This window comes from Leptosomus discolor, chromosome 4 (genome assembly GCF_034619465.1).
Source record: "Leptosomus discolor isolate bLepDis1 chromosome 4, bLepDis1.hap2, whole genome shotgun sequence".
Lineage (NCBI taxonomy): Eukaryota > Metazoa > Chordata > Aves > Leptosomiformes > Leptosomidae > Leptosomus > Leptosomus discolor.
The window spans coordinates 46,238,032-46,260,081 of record NC_141394.1 but is presented as its reverse complement, the minus strand read 5'-3'; the positions used below and the strand labels follow the sequence as shown (position 1 = coordinate 46,260,081).

Genomic DNA, 22,050 nt, shown 5'->3' with positions numbered 1-22,050 from the left:
CCTTCCATCCCCTTTTCACATGATATGGAAGCCCTGCAGAGAGCCAGTTCTTCTCCTGGCATCTCCTTTTGGAGCTGGCAGGAGCAGCTACAGCTTTTCTGATCCTTGTTATGAATCCAGCAAATCAACTGGTGCTTTGCCTCAGAGATAAAGCACCTGGGTATGACCTGCTGGCCGATGGAAAAAGTGGATGTCCTAACACCCTCAGGATGATCCTGATTCCTTTGTGGACGAGGTTTTTCCCTTTAGCCTTCACAAAGAACAGACACTAACACATGCTGAAGAAGCGGAGTTCCTTCTTAGGGGAAAATACAGCAGAGGGGTGAACCAACAGCTTCCAATAATGGGATGGCAAGTGCCAGAGGGATGGAGTTGCCCTGCAGGCAAATGGGAGATGCCTAGAACAACCCAGACATTCCAGCACACTCAGGTAAGCCGAGTGTGCAGCGCACCCCAGAACTGGCATTGCTGCTCTGGGCCTGCAGCTCAGAGCTGTCTGCCCAAGATGAGAGCCACCTCTCCCATGCTCTTCAGAGCCTGCAGTGCAAGGCTTGTAGGGTAAATCACAGTGGTGATATTTTTCTCTCTGAGCCTCAGGATGGTCTGAGCTGCCAGAGAACAGACGGAGAGGCTGGAATCCTCCTCCAAGCCTTGAAGAACCACAGTAGAAAGAAACAGCAGAAATCAAACCCTTGCACTTGCAGAGACCCCAGGCATTCCCTCCTGAGGGGGTCAGCCCACCCAGCTCCTCCCATGGCCAGGAGAGAGCAGGGTGGAGAACTGAATCTGCTGAAATTTGCCAGGCCAGGAATGCCCCAAATGCCCTTGAAATATCCCAATTCCTCTCCAGTGTACAGGGAGTAAAAGCTCTCCTCACTGGGGCAGGGCTGAGAGTTGGAGCTCACCCGTTCACGAAGGCCCCTCCAAGTGCCCTTCTGCTGAATTCCAGAAAAGTATCACCTGAGTTACTCAAGGCACATGACAGAGAGACATCTTGGAGAGGCAGCAATTGAAAAGGATCAGGAAGACCATTTGCTGCACTTCTCTTCCTCATCTACAATTTCTGAGTGCGTTTGGGCTGCCTTTTTGCAGCAGCACAGCGCCTGGATGTCAGCACTTCCATCGGAGTCCTCAGGGCTCCCTTGGCAACAGGACCAGAGCAAAGAGGACCCCCAGCCTGCTGGGCTGCATTAGGCAGAGGTGGAGGGAGGTGATCCTGGTGAGACACACATGGAATGCTGAATCCAGGGATGGATTCCCTTGTACAAGAGAGACGTGAACGTACCGGAGAGAGTCCAGCAAAGGGCTGATAATGATGAAAGGACTGGAGCATCTCTGATAAAAGGAAAGGATGAGACAGCTGGGACTGTTCAGTCTGGAGAAGAGAAGGCTCAGGCGGGGGCAGCTTATCACTGTACTGATGGGCAGGAATGAAGACAACGGAGCCACACTCTTCTTAGTGGTGCCCAGTGACAGGACAAGAGGCGATGAACACAAGTGGAAACACATGAAATCCCACCCAAACCCAAGAAAATGCTTGTTTGTGCACGCATGTGCACGTAGTGTGTGTGTTGTGTGTCTGTGCTTGTGTATTGTGTATGTGGTGTGTGTTTGTGCTGTGTATGCATGTGTGTAGGAGTAGGTGTGTGTATGTTTTGTGTTGCGAGTGTGGTGTGCAGTTGTGTGCACAGTCCATGTTTTGTATGCGTTGTGTCCTTATGTGTGTGTGCGTGTGTTGTGGGTTTGGGTGTGTTCAGTGTGCGTGGCATGGCGCCAACGGGACCCAAGAACAGCCTCAGCTCCAGCGAGGCCCCAGATGGAGTCAGAGGCATGTGGGAGAGAGGACTGTGGGGCACATGAGGGTTTATGGGGCAGGCATGGGGGAAGGTGGGGGTATCCAGGGGGTTATGAGGCACACGGGAGATTGGGACACCCTGCAGGAGCTATGGGGCATCCAGGAAAGCAATGTGACAACCAAAGGGTCAGGATACTGGGGGAGAGAGTTGGGTGCACATCCAGGGAATCAGGGGGATCCTGGGGGGGGGGGGGGGGGCGGGGGGGTATGGGGCACCCAGGGGAGTTGTGGAGCACCCTGGAAAGGGGAGCCTGTGGGGCACACGAGAGGTCGGATGCACCCTTGGGGACTATGGGACACCCAAGAGGTTGGGAAAAGCCAGGGGTTTAGGAGGCACATGGGGGCCAAGTCCACCTTGGACAGGGTTGGGGGCACCCAAGGGGGCTCAGGGGCACCCAGAGAGGGGTAGGATCGCAGGGTCCCCCCAGAAGCTGATTCCGGAGCCCAGGCCTGCGGCACCTCCTTTATTGCAGGCCCTCACAGAGCCCCAGTGGGAGGGAGAATCCAGGTCCCCACCTACAGCCCCTCCATGTCAAGCCTCACTGGGGGGATGCGTGGGTGCCAGCAAGGTGCACGGGCAGCCCGTTAAGGCAGGTGACACGGACGTGGTGCTGGAGCTGCCGGGCCCGGTAGGCACAAGGGGGCCGGGTGTCCCCCCCCCGCAGGCGGCAGACAGTGAGGCCCATAGATGTTGGGGTGCTGTGGACCCCCTCTGCGTCAGGCGTCTGGGTGCAGGCAGCCACCAGCTCCTCGGCCTGCGCGTGCACGAAGGTGTTGGTGGGCTTGCAGGGCCGCCCCGGGGCCGTCACCCGCCGGCGCGCCAGCATGGTCTCGCAGTAGCGGTGGGCCGCCAGCGTGGATGTCCGGGGGTGGTCCACGTGCTGCCGCAGGAACTTCTCATAGCGGCTCTCGCCCACCGCTCCTGACAGTGCTGCCAGCACCAGGGCCATGCATAGGGCCCAGCCCGCCATGGGCACCTGTGGAAAGTGGGGTCAGGGCCATCTGGATTTCTGGGCCCCCCATTGGAAACCCCACCCTGGACACTTGATTCCTCTACAAACTCACCCTCCCAGATACCTGGGGCCCTTATGAATCTTCTCTAAATGCATGGGGACCCCCCTGGACACCTGGGCCATCTCTGGATCCCACCTGGATGCCTGGGTCCCCTACAGAACCCCCCACAGACACACCTGGGTCCCTTACAGTTCTGCACTCCCCAGAAGCTGAGTTGCCTATGCAACACCCCCCCCCAGACCCCTGGGTCCCCTATAGATCCACCCCCTGCCCCAACACCTGGATCCCCTACATATCCTTCCTACCCACTGGATGCTTCAGTTCCTTGCAGTCCCCTCCCGCAGACTCTCTGGTCCCCTACGCATCCCTCACCCGCACCTGTGTGTGTGCCTCAGTTTCCCTTATGGCCTCGGGGTCTCCGGGATCCCTCTCACTCCTCTGCACTTCTTTTATACTGGCCCCAGCTGGACCCAATGGGCAAGGATCCAGCAGGAGGGGCAGGGCAAAGAGCAAGGTCCAGCGGATGTGTGGGGGAAGCCAGACGTCCAGGAGGCCCCACTCCCCCTCGTGCCTCCCCCAAGGTCATTAGGTAGTCATTAACAAACCATGTGACTGGCTGCCCATGTCCCCTCAGGTGCTCCCTGCCCACGTCGCCTTGGACCAGGCATCCCGGCCTCAGCCACGTGTCCCATGGTGGGCAAGACACCTGGGTCCCCTGGGGTGCCAGGGCAAGATATGCAGTTCCCTAGTGGGGGGGCAAGATGTCAGCATCACCTCTGGGGCAGCTGACAAATGCCCCTGCCCCTTTGGATGATGTGGTGTGTTCATGGATGCCCCACATTGCTTCAGGAGCTATGTGTCCCTTCCCCCCATGCCCCCTTGCAGGCAAGTTCGTACCCCTGGGAAGTGCCACGATGTATTTTGCCCCACCGTTACCTCACATGCTCCTGGCTGCTCCACTGAGGCAGAGACAAGCAAAGAGCCAGGAGCCGGCCTGAGCCCATCAAAAATCCACCCCTTTCCCTCTACCATCAGGGAGAACCTGATGGAGCCCCAAAAAGAGCGTGTCCCCTCCAGAAGGAGAGGCATACAGTGCCCAGGAGAGGCTGTCACCACCGTGTTCCAGTGGTCTCCATCCTCTTCAAAGACACAATAGACTGTTTGTGGAGATGAGACTCAAACATGAGACTGTGATGGAAGTTGCAAATGGAAGATGAGGAACAAAGTGGACAGAAGCCCTCAGCTGCCCTTCTGCTACATGGGCAATCAAGTTTGACGCCCATCAATGATTCAAGGAGGACAATGACACTGGATGGTGACACTCCAGAGTGGGCCTAAGCACTAGGGCCATGTGCTGCTGAGAGATGCACCCTTTGAGTGTGTGTCTCCATGAGACCTGACCTACTTGTCCCCAAGGATGACAGCACGGAGCTGTCTGTCCCAGGCCGACCATGTCCTTCAGCCTGGGGTAGGCTCAGTCCTGGGCACCACCTTCCATAAAAACACTGGAAAAGGTCTAAGACTGGCCACGATGAAGGTGGAGAGTGCCCTGCCCTGGGCTGTGGTGGCATCCCTATGGCTCTCTGGGCCTCTCAAGAGATCCTCCTTAAGTTCGCACAGCTCCTGCAGTGGGAACAGCTCAGGCACCTGGCCAAAGCCTCGCAGACATGGAAGATCCGCAGAGACCCCTTGCTGACTCTCCTGCTGGGCATGGAAGCAGGATGGGGGCTCTCATCACCATCCCCCAGACAGACTCTGCCTTCTGTCCTGGGGTGGGTGGGAAAGAGATGGTGTCCCCAGAAGAAGGAACAAGCCTGGCTGCCTGACAAGGGTCTGCATCAGCCCTGCATCCCAGCTCTGTCTCCAGCTGGCATGGTACAGGTACCTGCGCTCGAGCCTACCCAACCTGGAGACTGCTCAGGCATCCCTGCCAGAGGTTGCCGTGAGGTTCATTGGTGAACCAGAACCTGTGGTTGCCTCTTGTCCCAGAGGAGTCCTGACTGCCCGGCGCTGGCCTGTGCACCTCATCTCCCTCTCCCATCCCTGCCCACGCAGGTGGGCTGACGGGAGCCTCCTCCTGCCCCATGCACTCCCCTTGGCTGCTGTCCTGTGGCACCCCGGGGAGCGGGTCCCTGCGCACCCACAGGGAGGCAGGCGGACGGTCGGGCTGTCATGGCCTGGCGGGGCTGTGCTGCGGGGGAGCGCAGGGGTGACGGGCTGCGTGTGCCTCGGGCTCCCTGTGCAGCACACGGGGCGTCAGAGTGAGAAGCTGCCGCCTGCCTGTGTGGGTTAGTGAGGGCAAGGCAGCGTGTCCTGCCCCAGGCAAGGCGGGCTCCGCACCCCTGTGCAGAGGGGAGAGGAGGAATCAGTTGAGGCACTTGGGGCAGCCCAGACCAGCAGCTTCTAGCTGGCCCCTCGGTGCCCCAGCTTCTTGATAGTGTGGGAAGGACTGGGTGGCCTGGCGCTGTCTGGAGAGGATGCCTGGGGCCTCTGCAGACACAGGGGCTTGACCTCCACTCTCTTTCTATCTCAACCCTTCAGCCCTTGGAGAATGACGACCATCGCTTGGTCTCTGCCCTGGCAACACAGACCATCCTCAGCCTGAGGCCTCCAGAGGAAAAGCTCCTGTCTAGGTTTAGCCTGAGAGCCATGTGCTACAGGCTGCACAGAACCTGCAGAAGGTGGCACCTGCCTTTTGGGCTGGTGCTCTATTTGAGCAGAGCCAGAGCAGCAAACCCCATCCCAGGGTGCTCTGCCCACTGTGGCCCCACACCTGCAGAAGCCTGATAGCCAGTGGCACCCCTGGCTGTCTGCAGGACAGCCACCATGCTCAGGCATCTCCCGCCCCCAGTGCAGTGCTGCCATTGAGCGCCTACGTGCTCAACGCGCAGCAGCACACTGTCTGTGCCGGGGGCCAAGCGCTTTGCTCGCTCCCTGGGGACCCAGGGGCGCACTGTAAGGCCCACGGAGGAGGTTGGGGTGCCCCAGAAAGGAGCTCTGAGGGCCATGGGGGTTGTGCGGTGCAGCGGTGGGGTGAGGCCAAGAGAGAGAGGCAGTGCAGGGCTCCTTCTCGACCTCAGGAAGAAAGGCGCAAAACAAATGGCTTAAGAAGAGAAAAGCTTTAATAAGGTAAAAGAAGGCTATAGATAGCGAGTAAACCTCAACGTCCCAAGTAAATAGTAAATAAATAGTACATAGATAGTAAACCTTATGTCACAGGCCTGTGCCTGCCCGGGTTGACTGTGATGTGGCTCACTGTCTGCTCAAAGTGCAGCGGTCTCAATGGTCAGGATCAACAGCCTTCACCCCTTGATCCACCTGCGGCTGACCTTTCCCAAAGACATTTTGTGTTACAGATGACCTTAGTAACAGAGGGGCTTCTTCAGCCTGAAGGATGGGGCCCAGTAGAGCTGGTGTGGCCTGTACAAGATCACTAACTCCCCAAATACAGTGTCTTCCACAAGGCTCCCAATACACAGGTTGCATCAAGAGGTGCAAGGAGGGTTCTGGAGCAGCCTGAAAGGCACACAGAGGCCACCGGGAAGCCCCAAGAAGTATGCGGAGGCCCCAGGGTCACCCCAAAAGACACAAGGAGGGGCCTGAGACACCATGAAAGGCCTAGAAATGCCAAAAGTGATACACTGGAAAGTATGCCAAGGCTGCCTCAGCAGAGAGGCCTCAGGGCCCACCAAAAGACCCCAAAAGTCCAAACCCATAAAGTCCTTGGGGAAGGGAACGGGACTGAAAGGCACAGAAAGACCAACATGGGAGCACAGAAAGGCACAGGGAGGTGGCAGGCGTGTACCAAAAGCCCACTATGATGCCCAGAAAGGTGCAAGGACAACCCTGAGGTGCTTATGAGACCCCAGCTAGGCCAGGACTCTCCTCCTACCTGGGCCTGCAAAGCCCCTGAGTGCCCTACAGTGCTGCTGGCCATGCCATGGCTGCCCTGCTGCCCCTGGGCACAGGGCTGAGGGCGAGCGTGGGTTGAGCAGGTGCCAGGCAACGCCCCTGCACTGGCACAGCTGCTCCTCACTGAGCATTTGGGAGCATGGCCCAAAGCACCTGGGGCTCAGGCCCACCCCCCCACCCCCCCCCCGGTGGGGAGACAGACCCCCCAGTGCAGGAGGCAGGCATGGGAGCAGCAGGCTTAGAAAGCCCGATGCCCGGACCCTCCCTCCCTGCCTCGCCCTTCCCCACCGGCATGGTGCCATGCCGTCACCCCCTCATTGCGCAGGCGAGAGATCGTGCAGCGATGGCAGCTTGTCAGGGAGCAGCACGACGCTCAGCCCGGGGCTCTCCCCGTTCCTCGCTCTCTGTGTGGCCTCCGTCCTGCCCGGCCCACCTGAGCGAGGAGGCCGACCCTTGTCCCAGCCGAGCAGGGTCACGCCGCTGGCCTGGCAGGCCGCAGGCCAGGTTTTGTCCTCTCAACGAGGGTCCGGCAGCAGCCACTGCCAGACACGCTCCAGGTCGTTAAGCCCCGTCCCTGCGGCCCCCAGGGCAAACGCTGCCGTTTTATGGCCGTTCGTCCCAACAGAGCTCGGTCCCCCCCTCTGCTCCCGCTTTCCTCCGCGTCGTCTTTCCCGGGCGCGAGGGGCCGGCCTGCCCAGGGTGGCTGGTGGCGCGGGTGGGCTGCGTGCTGGAAACACAAGTCCCTGATTTTTCGTGCTTTACTTTTTTAAGAGGGTTTCCCATTTCTTCCCCCCCTCCTCCCGCCCTTGGCGCGGCTGCTGTCCCAACCGCCATGACGCTCGCGCCGGCATCACGCGGCTGGACCTCAAAAGCAACACGCCCCCCCCCTTCCCCCCCGCGGCGGTGGCTCCGCCCCGACCCCGACGAGGTGCCGCCGCGTTCTCGCGCGAGCCCCGCTCTCGTATAATCTCGCGTGAGCGACGGCTTCCGGCCTTTTCGTAGGCGGGGCGGGACCATGGCGGTGGGCAAGAACAAGCGCCTTACCAAGGGCGGCAAGAAAGGCGCCAAGAAGAAAGTGTAAGGGCGGCTGGGAGCGGAGGAGACGGGGCCCGGGGGCGCCGAGGGGGCCGCCGTGGCGGCAGGATGCCGCGGATGCGGGGCGGATGGAGGCGGCCGGGAGCGGGCCGCTGCTGTCATGGCGGCGGCACGGCGCGGGCTTCGCTGCGTGGCGGCGGGACGGGGGGGTGCGTTGCCGCTGTGAGAGCGAGGGTCCCGGTCGAGCTGGGCTCCCGCTGCCCCGGCGCCGGCATGGGCTTCGGTGCGGGGAGTGCTCTGCGGCCGGGCGGGAGGGCCGGGCCCCGGCCCAGGCCGAGTGAGCCTGGCGCAGTTCGGTGGGTAGGGTGGGGTGTGTGCCAGCTTCGTTGTGTCTGGTGCGTTTTAGCCGCAGGAGTCAGTGAAACGGGGCCTTCGAGGGGGAGTTAGTTCAAGCGCACCGCGCGTATCGCCCCCGAGGGATAGCCGGACTGTATTTTTTTTGTCATCTGGGCTTTATGATGTTTCCGCACCTGATTTCCGTCTTCCTGAAGTAAATTGAAATGGACGTCTGCCTGGCTGTAGTGGGTAATGCACGTCGCCTGTATTCACCTACTTACTGACCTCTCTACGTTAAACTTGAAAACACAAAACGTTGGTGTTTGCATTTCCATTTCACAAAGCATATGGGGAGGAAGGTCCTACTTCATCCCGGTTTAATCTGAAAATCAGTAAAAACTCTTTTCTGCTTTATTTAAATTAAGGGTTGATCCTTTCTCCAAAAAGGACTGGTATGATGTCAAAGCACCAGCAATGTTTAATATCCGAAACATTGGGAAGACGCTTGTCACCAGGACTCAAGGAACTAGTGAGTAGTGGGACTGTATACAGTAGAGGGAGGTGCGCTTGTTCCATGTGTTAGTGCTGAGAGAGACTCGATTGAAGAACTGCTGACAAATGGGTTTTGCTCATAATATTATGAACATGGAAGGTTTTTTTGGGAAAAAAAAAAGTTTCTTAAATGCTTGATTTGAATGAATTTTTCTTAAGTCGCCGGAGTTGTTTAATTAAATGAGCTTAGTTGCGGGGAAGCTGATAGGGCATGGTCCTTGTTTGTACACGAGTACCAAAACCATGGATATGGTACAGGAGGACATGCCTGAAGCTTCTCATGAACCACTGTTGTGGTAACCTGACAAGTTTGAGGAAAGCCAAGAATTAAGGAGTCATCCCGATTCTCCCAGGGGAAGACGTGGAGTCAGTGTTACAGGAGACCTTGGTCATAATAGGATCATAAAGACCATCGTGTTAGAAGAGACTAAAATTTGAGGCTTTTTGGTGACGGGAGCTCTCTGTAGAGAGCTCGAATTGCTAACTAATGGGAGCCTATCTGGAGGTGTCACTGCATGGTGAGGGGTTTTGTACAATAGCACGCCTTAGGAAAAGGAAGCCTCTGTTAGGAATGCAGGGCCATCCAGAGAGAGGTAACAGCGTAAGGTTAGCTGGGTGGAACGGCTAAAGAGTTGCATTATACTATTCCGGTTGCACTTGAAGTTAGGAAGATGGTGGTTATTTTGAACTGTATGCATGTAAAACAAGTAAAATAAGGGTCCGTGTTAACCAAGGAGGAGTCACCCAGTGTTAAAATGGTTGATTGTTAGTGGTAGAGCTGTGAAATGACTGCACTGAGGTGTTTGTTGCTGCTTTAGCTCTGCTGAGCTCATGTGGCTTTTTATGTTTATTTTGTCACCATTGTTGATAATTTCAAAATACTTTGTAACCCCTTCCACTTTAAATAAAGAAAACAGTTACATGTGCTGGAGTCTGCAGTGTACTGGTGTTTGTGTTCAGCATCCGATAGAATTATCTTAAAAAGATTCCTCACAATGTTAACCAAATACCAAGTATTTGGTTCTAGGAGTTGATTTGATCTTGTTCAAGATACATAAAGTTCAGAGCTGTGAAGCTAGTGGCATCACCTGCTGTTGGGAAACATCCAGCAGAAGTTCAGTACCTGATTTGAATGATACTTTTCTAATGTTAATAAAAGGTGTTTTGTTTTGTTTCATAATACAGAAATTGCCTCTGATGGACTGAAGGGTCGTGTATTTGAAGTGAGCCTGGCTGATCTGCAGAATGATGAGGTTGCCTTCCGTAAATTTAAACTGATAACTGAGGACGTTCAGGGCAAAAATTGTCTGACCAACTTCCATGGAATGGACCTTACCCGGGATAAAATGTGCTCCATGGTCAAAAAATGGCAGGTGTGTAAAGAACAAGGTCTGCCTGGTTGCCGGTGCCTTTGGGGGAGGAGGTGACCCCTGATGCATTGCAGAGCTGTGTTGGAAGTGGCGTCGGCAGGTCCTGATGCGTGTCAGGCGCGTGGTTTTGAGGAACCTGCCTGGCACGTTGGTGATGAGTGACCGTTTCTTTTTCAGACGATGATTGAAGCCCACGTGGACGTCAAAACTACCGATGGTTACCTGCTGCGCCTCTTCTGTGTGGGCTTTACAAAGAAGCGTAATAACCAAATCCGCAAGACCTCGTATGCCCAGCACCAGCAGGTTCGGCAGATTCGCAAGAAGATGATGGAAATCATGACCCGAGAGGTCCAGACCAATGACCTGAAAGAAGTTGTCAATAAGCTGTAAGCTTTGGCCAGATGTTCTTTTTTCTCCCCCACAGTTTAAATTGTTTGTTGGTCGGTTGTTACCCGAGTACTTGGGGAATGCTGGTGCTTCACGTGCTGTTCGGCAGAGGCCAGGCAGGTGCCTCTTGTGTTAGGAAGCCAACATGACGTTTTCTTCAAATACTGCCTGAGTCTCTGCATTGTATTTGACTTCCATCAGCCATCTTGTTTGCATAAATGCAAAATCAGGCTCTCCAGAGGTGTTTTGATTCATGTTTCTACAGGCTAAAATTGTAGTTCTCCTCAGTGGGGGCTGTGAATGTTCTGGGTCCTTCCGATAGAAGGAAGTTTTCCAGAGCGTGGTGTTTGCTTCCACCTGCTTTGAGCGCAGGTTTGCTCTCAAAATGAGCACACCTGCACTGTATCCCTTCTAACGCTGAGGAAAATGTCTTAGAATCTGAACATGAAGAAAATTGTCAGCATGAAGGCAGTATTGATGATGCAGACTTCGGTAGAATATTATTATGTGTTCTTAAGAATTCTTTTAAGCCTAATGAAGAAGCAGGCGCAATTTTTAACATTCTGGTACTGATGTGCTCTCTGATCCCTCAGGATCCCAGACAGCATTGGCAAAGACATAGAGAAGGCATGTCAGTCCATTTACCCTCTTCACGATGTCTATGTCCGCAAGGTGAAGATGCTGAAGAAGCCCAAGTTTGAATGTGAGTCAGTTACTGCGAACACCCAGTGTTTGTAGAGGAGGGTGTGGGAAGCTGTTAGTTTAAAAAGCGTTGGCTTTTGGATGAAGATGTTAGAGCAGCATCATGAGCTGAAGTAGCTGTAGGAGTAAAAAGGCTTGTCCTCCTAGTCTGGCGATTGGCTTTCAGACTTGAAAGCCAAGCCGTGATGGTTCGGCTTGGAGCTTTTTTGAATTCTTGTCTGAAACTGCTGCTGGACGTTTAAAGGCTTTGGCTTGGGAATGAATGATGACAAAATGTTTCGGTCCCAGATGACATGGAATGATTCCATTTTCCCATTTTCTGACGTTCCCATATAATGCGGCAGTAGGTTCTTGACTTTATCTCTTTTTTTAAAAAAGAAGTTGAATTTGCAATTTGTTTGCGAAGCAGTTACTTCACCGCTTGTTTTTGTCTGACTGTCAGTTACTGCAGCAGCACCTCGTTGCGTGAGCTTTCTGCAATGGACTTGATCATACCTACATAAAACGTTCTGATGGTTTAATTCATACATGATGAGTGTTAAATTCAGGAATTTAAAACTGTTCAAAATGGGTGCATCTCTCACTATTTATCATGCTTCTTCTTTGTAGTGGGCAAGCTGATGGAGCTGCACGGTGAAGGTGGTGGTGCTGGAAAACCTTCTGGGGATGAGGCAGGCACTAAAGTAGAGCGAGCTGATGGATATGAGCCGCCTGTGCAAGAGTCTGTCTGAAACTAAAAATTGATGGAAAATAAAAGTTTTAATATACAGGACTAATGTTTGGCTGCCTGTATTGCTACCAGACAGGATTGGTGCTGTGTATGTGGATGGGTTTTGAATAAGGTCAACTTATTGCCTTGGTTTAAAAAAAAAACAAAAAAAACCCCAAAACAAACAAACAAAAAACCCAACAGAAAAACCAAACAAACAAAAAGACAAAATACTTGCTTTAGAGATCTGTCTTTCCATGATGGGTGTTGTGCAATTTTTTCCATGATGGGTGTTGTGAGATGAGTGGAAGAAGGTGGGTTGTCCTTTTTGAAAGGTGGGAAGTACGAATACCAAGGATTGTGTATGTTGTTTCTTCCCAGTAATTTTGGTCCTTCCAAAAGAAACCTTGCGGATGTGTGCAGAGGTTGTACTGGTGAGAGGTGCTTCAGAGAGGAGCATTGTACAGGGCAAATGGGGTGCCACACAGGGAATCGTACTGCTTCCGAGTATTTTCCTGTAGGGAAAGCCTTGGGGATCTCTCCAGACCACTTAGAGAGTTACCTCTGTGTGTGTGTTCAAGCTTCTCAGGGTAATTCCATATGACCTCTCCTGGGATAGGTTTGGTCTCTGATCACCAAAGGGTGTTAAAAGATCTTTCAGTTGTATTTTTGATCATGGAAGCAGTGTTTTGAGCGGTGTAGAAATGCAGCATATGCTCAAGAGTAGGGCTGTATGCAACTTTTTTAACCTCTGTCAGAACGGAGGGCAACCGTAATCAAGTTGAAAAACCTGTGGAACTTCAGGGGAGAAAAATTCTACTGTAAAAAGGCAACGGTCTGTGTTCTGAAAATAAAGCACACTTAGGTGATTTGCTGAGCAATTTTAAGAGCGCTTTTCCCATTATCTGATAGTGGTTTTGCTTGTTGTTCAGCTTGTGCTGGCTTAAAAATGGAAGAGTGTTTTTCTGTCTAAAATGAGTATTTGGCACCATCAGCATGTTTTGTTTAGAATGGGGCAGCAAACCTAAACTGTGCTATTAGACTGTTGATAAGTTTGTGATTTTAAAACCTGAGAACAAAAGGGTACTGACCCGTTTGGGGAGGTCTCTGTGATGGTGCTGGCTCCTGCAGTCGGCTCTGAAATAGCTTGGGACAAGCAAGGAGGAGAAAGTAACAACGTGTTACCGTTGCAGCGATGACAGTAGGGGCTGCCCCTGAGGGCCATGCTCCTCTGTGTGGGGGATTTCTTACCTCTTCAGAGTTCTCTGTGGTTTGGAACAAACTGCAAAACGAGAGTGTTTTCTAATGTATTTAGAAGACTGGAGGTGATTGCATGTTGTGATTCCAAGTTACTGTTTTAGTATGGGGGGTGATACTTGGAATACCTGTGACTTAATATTCAGGACTGTAAATACAGGCGTACTTTTTCTGCTCTTTCCAGTTCGTGCAGCGGAAGGGTAGTGAGTGCTCCGAACTGTCATGATGCTGAAACAGAAAGGAATAGCGCTGGTTTTAGTCTTCTGCTTTGCTCTGTTCACCTGTACTGTCGAGGCGGGTGTCGTTCTCCCAGAGTCCCAGACAGTTCTATTTTTGAATTGCAATAAATTGCAACAAATGCCCCTTTACTTCTCTAACAAAAATGAAAACATTTCACTGGAGTTAAAAAACAAACCAGGATTGAGGGTAAGTGTGGTGAGGTTGAAAATCCTTGAACCTACTGCAGTAGGTTTCAATGCAGGTGTGCACGTACATGTGTGTGCATGTACCCAGGCCCGGCATTAGAGCAAGACCTGTCGGCACTTTCCTGTAACGGATGTGCGTTGGCTGGGTTTTCTCTGCTTAGCAGTTCCATCGAACGGATCCTAAGGGACTGCAACCAGCCTGGACTCTAGACTAGGAGAGGTAGAAACCCTGGGGTGGTGTTTCTGAAAACTTGGGTCTTCTTACCCTGTTACTTTGCCCTTCAGCTATACGTCTGAGGAGTGTATGTTGCAAAAAGGCCAGCCCAAGAGGATTTGGGGACAGAACAAGAACTTGCCTTTTTTTTTTTTAAATGTATTTTTTGGAACAGTAGACTGCTGGCATTACCACGTAGGGACTCTGAGGAAAATGTGTGCTTCATGGAATGATTTCAGATGGGGTACAAGCAAGCAGGAAGTGTGAAAAATCATGGTCTATGAATAGCAGCCATCGGCAGAGCACGCTTACAGTCTGTGCAGAATTGCTAATGGGCTTAGGGCCATCCCATTTCTGTGTCACAAGTAATCTTGCCCCAGCGAGAGCAGAGCCTGTCCCCATCTTGTGTGATACCCTGTGGTGATGGCTGGCTGGTGCAGGTGGCAGATGTCACAGATTCTGCAGGTGGTACGTGTGTTACGTACCTGAGTCCGAAGGCTTGAACAAACTAAAGAAACCTGTGTTAAAACCGTCGGGATTCTCTGAGGGGTTGGGACTACTTGTAAAGGGATGCAACATCAGTGTATTATTTGCTTGGAGGTTGGTGGGGTTTTTTTGGCTGTTGAGTTAAATGTATAAGCAGAAAGATCCCTAAAACTCATGTTGAGGTGAAAGCTCAGCTCTCCACAGCACAAGACAATAAAAATGCTATCATGGCTTAATTATAAAAATTTTATTGGTTAAATACATTCTTAATTTACAGAGGTACCATAACAAACTTACTGGACTTAACAAAGATTTATTTAGGATACTGTTAATTGTACACAGAACAAAGACGTCTTCCTGAAGATATTTCCAGAGAGTGGGTCAAACAGAAAATGTTTTGATAAAGGAGGCTATTACCATACTAATGTATGGGGGGGGGGGGGGGGTGGGGTGTCTAGCTGAATTTCAAGGTTACAGCTGAAATTTGCTACTATATTGCAGTTAGGATTTGTGCTCCACCTCATTCTCATTTTTTTTGCAGATTATGTACGCTACACTTTAGGAATTTTATGTTACAATCTGTATGCAGTTTCATGGTGATATTAGGCATCAAGTCTTAAGAAAATCCCTTCTTGTAAAAGCCAGGCATCTAACTTGTTTCAGGTTTAATACAGTTGTAGCTGCCTGCAGTAATGCAAGCAGCCTTCAGATGGCACTCCTTGCTCTGAATATAAGGCTTTGCTGCTCTTCCTGCCCTGCATAATAGGGAGGAGATGATTAAAATAAAGCAGAGTGGTCTTAGCTACTGACAGGCACTGACTTTAAACGTTCAGTGGAGGTTACAAAAACAACTGGTCGTTACAGTTATAAAAATGGGGAAGAGGAAATTGAAAAAAAATACAAAAATTCAGTTCTACTTGTGAGACTTGTATCAAAATCTTAGAAAACTGCCAGACAAACAGTAAGTAAACGTCGTACACTTAAGCCTAACCCACCACCACAATGATGCAGTACGTCTTTGGAGGACGTGGGTATTCTGTTTGTTGGTGAGGGCTTTGCTGGGTTCTACTGTCCTCCCCGTGCTGTGCTCGCTGGAGGTTCAGGAATTGTGTGGGCACAGGTGGTGGTGGAAGAAACCTGTTCTAATAGGGTGATCCACTGAAAATGTGTGGTTGAAAAATCTTGAGGGCTTGCAGGAGTCAGGAAAGCTATCTGTGTATTTGTTTCCTTGGATTTCTCTAGGAGGAGATGACTGTTTCATTGGAACAAACAACAAGAGCCTTTAAAATCTCCTGGTAGGAGAGCTTGGAGAGTGGAAGGGTTGTCACTGGAGGTGGACTTAAGTTAGTTTGATTCCACACACAGGAGTTCTGGATAGGCTTGTTGGGGGTGATAAAACTGAATAATAGCTGTATAAATTGTTGTGTTTCCATCTATCTAGAATAGCACATAATTTATAATTGGTTTTATAATGTTAATCCCCTTAATGACAGTAGAAATCCCATTCTCAGCTCATTAAAACTTTGTGTGATCTTCATGCCCCAGTTGTGTGAGTGGTATTGGTGCAGTTTAAATACGTAACACTTCATGTTCATGAAGCTTCTAGAGGGAAGAAAAAGAGGGCTAAGGCCTGTGTCTGTTTGCAAGTACTGGGGCATAACGCTGCCTCTGCAGAGCGAAATGGTGCCGAGGACCTCACGTCTGTGCCGCGCATTCCTTGGGCTTGCTTCAGGTGAGCTGCAGTCTGCTACTGAGACTGGACACCCCTTCCCTGCTGTGGGGGGTCCTTCAGTTCACTTTGGGCTGTAGGCTTGTTCCTGCCCGCTGTGGTGACAACCAAAGTGCAGCGCACAGGGAGGGGAGGGCTACCCTCACCAGGCTGCTTGGACACCAATTTAGGTGCACCTCGAACTTTTGCAGCAGTGGGTGTTTGTTGCTGTAATACTTAGACCTTGTATCGATAAAGCTGTAGGCAGGCATGTGACTAAGTCAAAACTATCTCAAGGTCAGTCATGATGACTCTAGTTTCCAGTTCCATCCACCACCCAACTGCTGGCCCTTTTGCAACCTGAACTTCCAGACCCACAAAGAAAAAAAAAAAAATCTTGTAAGGGTATCTTGATGCCCGGTGACCTGCATCTCTCTGAAGTAATGACTCACGCTAACAGCTTACTGGTTCCCTTTTGTTACGTGGTACAAAAGTGATGGAATACCGTCAGCAATGAAAGAGCCAACTGCAGGGTAATTTTTTCTATTCCAGTCTGATGAAGTTACCTCAATCCTGTCTTAGTTTGTCGTTCCAGTTGCACTGCTGCTTTTTACTAAATGGCTGTGTTGGAGCTGCTTGAAGCAACCTCTTGCCAGGCGTGTTTTCCTTAGGGCCTCGACAGACCATTTATAATGACGCTCAGTATAGTCGGTATGTGGTAACAAACTGGAAACTAATCCTGTGTCTGCTGAAAGCTAAAACCAAGTCTGTATAATATCCTTCATGTTAAGGATAGGAATAGTGTTACTGAAGTATGTTCCAGTGCTTGAGTGACAGATGAAATGCAGACTGAGTGAAGACTGGCTTTCCACTTACATGAAGGGGGTGGAGGGGCAAATAGTTGGAATAGTGCAGCTACAGCATGGAGGGGATCTGAGAAAGCTCAGTAACCGCTGTCTGTCACAACTCACTTCAGCTGGGAAAGAAGGGGACGATGGTGCTCAAAGAACAGTGGGCAGGAAGAAAATCTAAACCTGTATCTGGAAAGGCCTTTGGGCAAATGGAGGAATGTCTAAGGTGATTCATACCAATTTGAACGTTATTCGTTAAGAGGCAAAATACTGAAAAGTACTACTTTTGTGATCTTCCTGTATAAGCAGCTTGGGCTAAGAATAGAAGAATACTACACAAGGATTTGCTTCTGAGTTTTCCTGCTTACCAATATTAAATTTGATATTTTTCTACTATGAAATATCAGCTATCTTCCTTATTATCTAAGTCATAAAACAAGTGGATTCTACTGATAATGTGGAAGTGAAGCAGTCATGAAACCTGAATATCAAACTTGATCTACATATGGAGTGTTGTATCTTAAAAACAATTTTTTTTAAAATGTGGATTTAAAAGTTTTTAAAGAAACCCAAAGAAGCTTACTTTATGCAGCCTTTGTGCGTGATAAATGTAATACCAGATAGTAAAGATAGTAGAATGCTATTTAAGTTAAAATGGTGTTGCACCACAGTATTTCCCTAGTTGGAAACCGCTAAAACTCCTGCTTGTATTTGCTCTCAGAGCATTCATGAAGCATGACTACATACACGGTCACAAAAGACTAAAATTTTCTTACTTGACTTCAAGATACTAGTATGACTGTCTAGAAAAATAGTGCAAAACATTGATAGTCAAACCACGTCGATGTCTTTGCTGTGCCTTTAGGATAGAAAACATTCTCTCCCCCGTGCAGGGAGTACAAAGAGAGGCAACACTTCATGGTGTTTTTAAAATCTGAACAAAGTTCTTGGGAAATATCCCAGACTTCCCTTGTATCTCTCCACTCATCCAGTCCTCGTCTACAGATTCCAGCTCTGTTATTGTATCACCTGCCTGTAAGAGAAGGAGTAATGTGAGCCAGTACAGCTTACCATGCAGTGTTAATGCATGCAGAGCTGATGTTACTCAGAAGCAATTAATATCAATCAGATAGAAGTAGGATGTGGCCAGTCTCTTCTGTTGGTTACATCTCTTTGAGATTGTTTGCCAAAACCAGCTGAAGCTTCTCTTAGGGTAAATAATTGCCTGCTGAAAAAAATCACTGCCTTCTGGAGGGGAAAAATAGCCCTGCTGGGTAACTTCTTGCATTGCTTAAGCTCTCAAGGTACAGAGGTATGTCAGGGATCTGGCTCACAGGCCCCCTGCCTTCCTTACTTGTGTGTGTTTCCCTGCTCTTCATGAGGGTTTCTTTTCTTAAAACACTTCAAGGCATTTTTCCAACTTAGTCCCAATATTTTCCAGCATTTGGAAACCTTCCTTTTTTTTCTTTGGAAACTTCACTTTCCCCAAAAGGAAAACAATCATCTAAGTAGCTCAGTGTGGCTGTTTAAAATAAACTGGAGTTCCTGTGTTTGATCCTTGTTCCTGTTTTCATTGTCCCATGCCACACCCTTCATCTGAAGTACTGTCATGGTCCTGGCCTTTCTTCCAGTACCTCCAGTCCCCTTTTCTGCTTTAAAGAATCATCTGTCCTTTCAGCACTGCAAGCTGCTAATGCTGAAAGTAATTATTGTGCTAGTTTTAGAAGAGAAAATAGTGTGTTCCAGCTCATAAACACAATTTTGGGCCTGCTGTTTCTCAGAAACTTGCTTTTGAGGACACAGTTACCTAAATCATGACTCTGAATCTACAAGGGCATGCTGTTTCTTGTTCATGCTTCTTCATATTATCTGGGCATCCAGCAAGTATTTAATTTCTCCTCTTGGTCACATGGTAACTATGTGTTGTGCTGCCAAACTCTGATTTTGCTGTACTAGGTGTCCCTTGGAGGCACTGCTGCTGTAGCACTGGCACTCTTACTGCTATCCTCCTTCTTGTTGCTGTCTTTCTAGTTAAAAAGAGGCTCCCTTGACTGTATCAACTAATAAAGAACTGCGTGTACTGCAAAATGAGATTTGCTTGCCTGGTCATGTTTACTGGATCAGAGAAGTCAGAGGACTTCTGCAACTCCTGACCTCTTTTCCATGTCTTCAGTGAAATTTTGCCAATATGAAACAGAAGTGGTAAGGGGAAAAATATTTTTTAGAGAGACCATTTATCGAATATGTTAATATCTATGCCTATTCCACGTGTTTCATTCTTTCTTGTTCCAAGCCTGTTTTTACAGTGGATAAATCTTATTTTTTAGCATTCTTTAGGAGCATAAGACCTTTTGGCAAGTTGGGCTAAGAGCGGTACTTACTTTGAAGGAAAGCTCATCTTCATTTTCTCCATGAAAATCGTAAAGAGCTTTGGCTTTTCCTTTCTTCCCTCCTACAGACTGTGACAGCTCTACCCTGGCTGCAGAAGATGGAGAAGACAAGTTACTTGGATTGGAGTGAAATAAATCCATTTCTGGAGAAGCTTCCTGTCATTCTTGTCTTCTCCCCACTAGCATGCTACAGCCTGTCCAGATGTTGTTACTACTGCTACTTAGCAAATTCACTGTACTACTCAAAAATCTCTACTGACAGCAGTTCATTTTACAGTACTAACACACTCTCATGGTTCTGCTTCTAAGAGGACTAAATTTAAAATTCACTTACTTCAACTTTCCAATGGTGATATCTAATAAAAGCTGTCTTTTCCTCTTTGTACTTGGAGATGAAGTGGTACTCGGTGTGTGCTATTTGCCATTTAGGTGAAATTTATTTCCTGTCAACTTTCACTTACGGCTTTACTTGCAAAAACCATGATGAAAAAATTGTGGTTTCCATGTCCTCTCTGAAGGTTTTTGACTGCGTTGATTTGGGGACTAAATGGAAGCTTGAGGAGTGCAAGTAGCGTTCGTCCCTTGCTTCACCAAGGGGATTACCATAGTTCTGTGCCACGCTGCAGCAGTTATAGTTATTTACAGCTCTGCTGCAGTCTTTCTCTTCAGATGAGGGAGAACTTGGATCCCCCCCCATCTTTTGTACCCCTGCATTCCTACTCAAGAAGTGCAAATGGTCCTGTTTTGCCTGTGCCCAAACCACACTTTAAACCATCCCAGAATCTGTATTGCCTCCCAGATTACTCAGTGACTAGAGCATTATATTGCCATTATTGGAGAGGGTTGTTCAACACTTACTTTAGCTTTAGGATATTAAGGACTGTGATAGTGTGTGGCTTGTTAATGCAAAGGAATGGTTGGGTTCTCCCAGAACTGTCATGACTGTCACAACCCAAGGAATAATGAATTGCCATCTAGTAGGAGCACTGTACCTGAGCAAGTCTGAACAAAAACTGCTGGGAAAATCCCTTCCTTTTCATTCAGTCTCCCTCTATACCACTCCGAATCTACTTGTTCCAGTATTTGGATGTAGTCTCCCTTTTTAAAGGATAAATCGTCTTTGGTTTCTGCTGTAAAATCATGAAGCGCTTCACACCACTCTACTGAGCGTCTGTTGTTCTATTCAAGTGAACAGAAGAAATGCATTAATTTTAGAAGCATTAATGGAGCCCATAAGCTGATGGATACTGGTGAAAGCAGCTGTACAGAACACGGGTGTCCTGACTTTCTCTCATACAATAGTGTCACTGCAGATGTAGACTAGAATGGCATTTCAGCAATTACCCCAGAATTTCATCTAGGCTCAGACGCATTCCTTTTTATCATTGATGGCACGGAACAGGATTAATACATTCAAAATTAGACGGCTGCAGCAACACTTAAAATAGAGCTAACAAGAATTTGCTTAAGCACAAAGGATAAAAATTTACTTATGTTAATTTGCCAGAAGCTATGAATTCAATCAGTTTAGGCCAACTGTCAGAATTCAAGATGTGACCATGCAGCATTGTGTGCCGTGGGAGCTGTGTTACATCCAGGTTTAAACTGGCGCAGCTAATCTGACATTATAATAGAAAGTCTATGTAAACCTATGAAACCACTATGTAAATCCTAGCCCTCACCTATAGAACTTTATTACCTGAGGAAGGGAAGAAGAAACCTCCACCTTGCTCTTCAGTGCTGCTCCTGTACCTGTGTAAGTAAAGCACAACTTAGAATAGCAGCAATGACTATTCAAAATGTTACTAATGATAGGAGACTTTAGATATTCAAAGTGATTATTAAGAATAGCTTCTCAAGAAAACCTACCATTCCTTTTGATTTTTTTAATCTGTCTTCTCTCCCTTTCTACCTCCTTCTTGCACTCATTGTCCTTTTGGACTTTTCTCCTATGCGCTGCCTGTACGCGTACAATACAAAACCATGTTCTTGAAGATTTTTTGAGAACACATTCATACCTGGCCCAGGCAGATCTTCAATTACTTCCACAAAGTTCAAGGGGAAAATTCCAGACGCTCCTCTGAGCTCTCCTTTGGCCCACTCTTCATTTACATATTCTTTAAGGATAATAGTTTCACCTTCTGAAAAACTGAGCTCATCTTTCTGATCTCCGATATATTCAAATCGTGCTACACATCTTGGGCCTCTGCATAAACAAAAGAGAAACTTACTTTGCTTATTTATTATTATTGTCCATTTAATAAGAAGGCAGCGCTGTGCAAAATATGGATTGATATCTTTAAAATGATGAAAGAATGCACTGAAGATAGAACAGGGGGAAAGGAGTCTAGCCCTGGTTCTCATCTCTGCATTCTGAGGAGGATGAGTATGGAGTCTGGAGGAGCTGGATGCAACTTCTGCATCCCAATTCCGGGCTCTTACAGTATTTTGCATAAGACCCTATTTCTATTCCAGACAACAGAAAAGCCACATAACTTTGTTTCTGGGCTACCCATCCCATTTTATATTTTTGCCTATATCCAATAAGTGTCCTGATGATACATTCTTGTTAAGAGTTTGATCGTTTTTTGATCTAGCGCCCAATTTAGATGCAATCAAACATGGGTGGGTGGTGGGTATTTGTCCTAAATCCCAAATACATGAAGGTTTCACAGGGAGAAGCTAGTTTTTATCTACTTTTACAAACTTTATTCTGTAAAATCAATCCCAGGCATGGGGAAATAACTTACTTATCGAAGAAAGAAACATCAATGTATCTGGTAATTTTTACATAATTTGCTGTAACACTGAAAAAAAAAACCTATTTTTTTCCTCACTTAAACAGAT

General features: G+C 49.0%; 3 protein-coding genes and 1 non-coding gene across 5 annotated transcripts in view; 2 read left to right on the top strand and 2 right to left on the bottom strand.

Moving 5' to 3' along the window:
- Positions 1 to 2,394: 2,394 nt before the first annotated feature.
- Positions 2,395 to 2,826, bottom strand: LOC104347888 (ribonuclease CL2). The gene has a single exon (XM_086464581.1). It carries the CDS (start codon positions 2,824 to 2,826, stop codon positions 2,395 to 2,397), a length of 432 nt encoding a protein of 143 aa, XP_086320707.1.
- Positions 2,827 to 7,768: 4,942 nt separating this feature from the next.
- On the top strand, positions 7,769 to 11,935 carry RPS3A (ribosomal protein S3A). Of its 2 annotated transcripts, none has more exons than XM_086463707.1 (6): positions 7,769 to 7,858; positions 8,578 to 8,681; positions 9,890 to 9,993; positions 10,396 to 10,460; positions 11,055 to 11,164; positions 11,773 to 11,935. In XM_086463707.1, the coding sequence occupies exons 1-6, from the start codon at positions 7,797 to 7,799 to the stop codon at positions 11,892 to 11,894; spliced, it is 567 nt and encodes a 188-aa protein (XP_086319833.1). In that variant the 5' UTR covers positions 7,769 to 7,796; the 3' UTR covers positions 11,895 to 11,935. The 2 variants fall into 2 exon arrangements, with proteins under 2 accessions (XP_086319833.1, XP_086319832.1); XM_086463706.1 differs by having other exon boundaries at positions 9,890 to 10,077; positions 10,252 to 10,460.
- Positions 11,421 to 11,490, top strand: LOC147415669 (small nucleolar RNA SNORD73). The gene has a single exon (XR_015183489.1). It is a non-coding gene; the product is annotated as a small nucleolar RNA SNORD73 (small nucleolar RNA).
- Positions 11,936 to 17,729: 5,794 nt separating the features above from the next.
- Positions 17,730 to 22,050, bottom strand: part of SH3D19 (SH3 domain containing 19) — a 67,929-nt gene continuing 63,608 nt past the window's right edge. Inside the window, exons 18-22 of the mRNA XM_086464811.1 lie at positions 21,222 to 21,409; positions 20,903 to 20,955; positions 20,196 to 20,382; positions 19,195 to 19,292; positions 17,730 to 17,846 (exon numbers count right to left, since the gene is read on the bottom strand). Of these exons, the coding sequence (XP_086320937.1) occupies positions 17,730 to 17,846; positions 19,195 to 19,292; positions 20,196 to 20,382; positions 20,903 to 20,955; positions 21,222 to 21,409 (643 nt within the window). The remainder of the gene's footprint in view (positions 17,847 to 19,194; positions 19,293 to 20,195; positions 20,383 to 20,902; positions 20,956 to 21,221; positions 21,410 to 22,050) is intronic.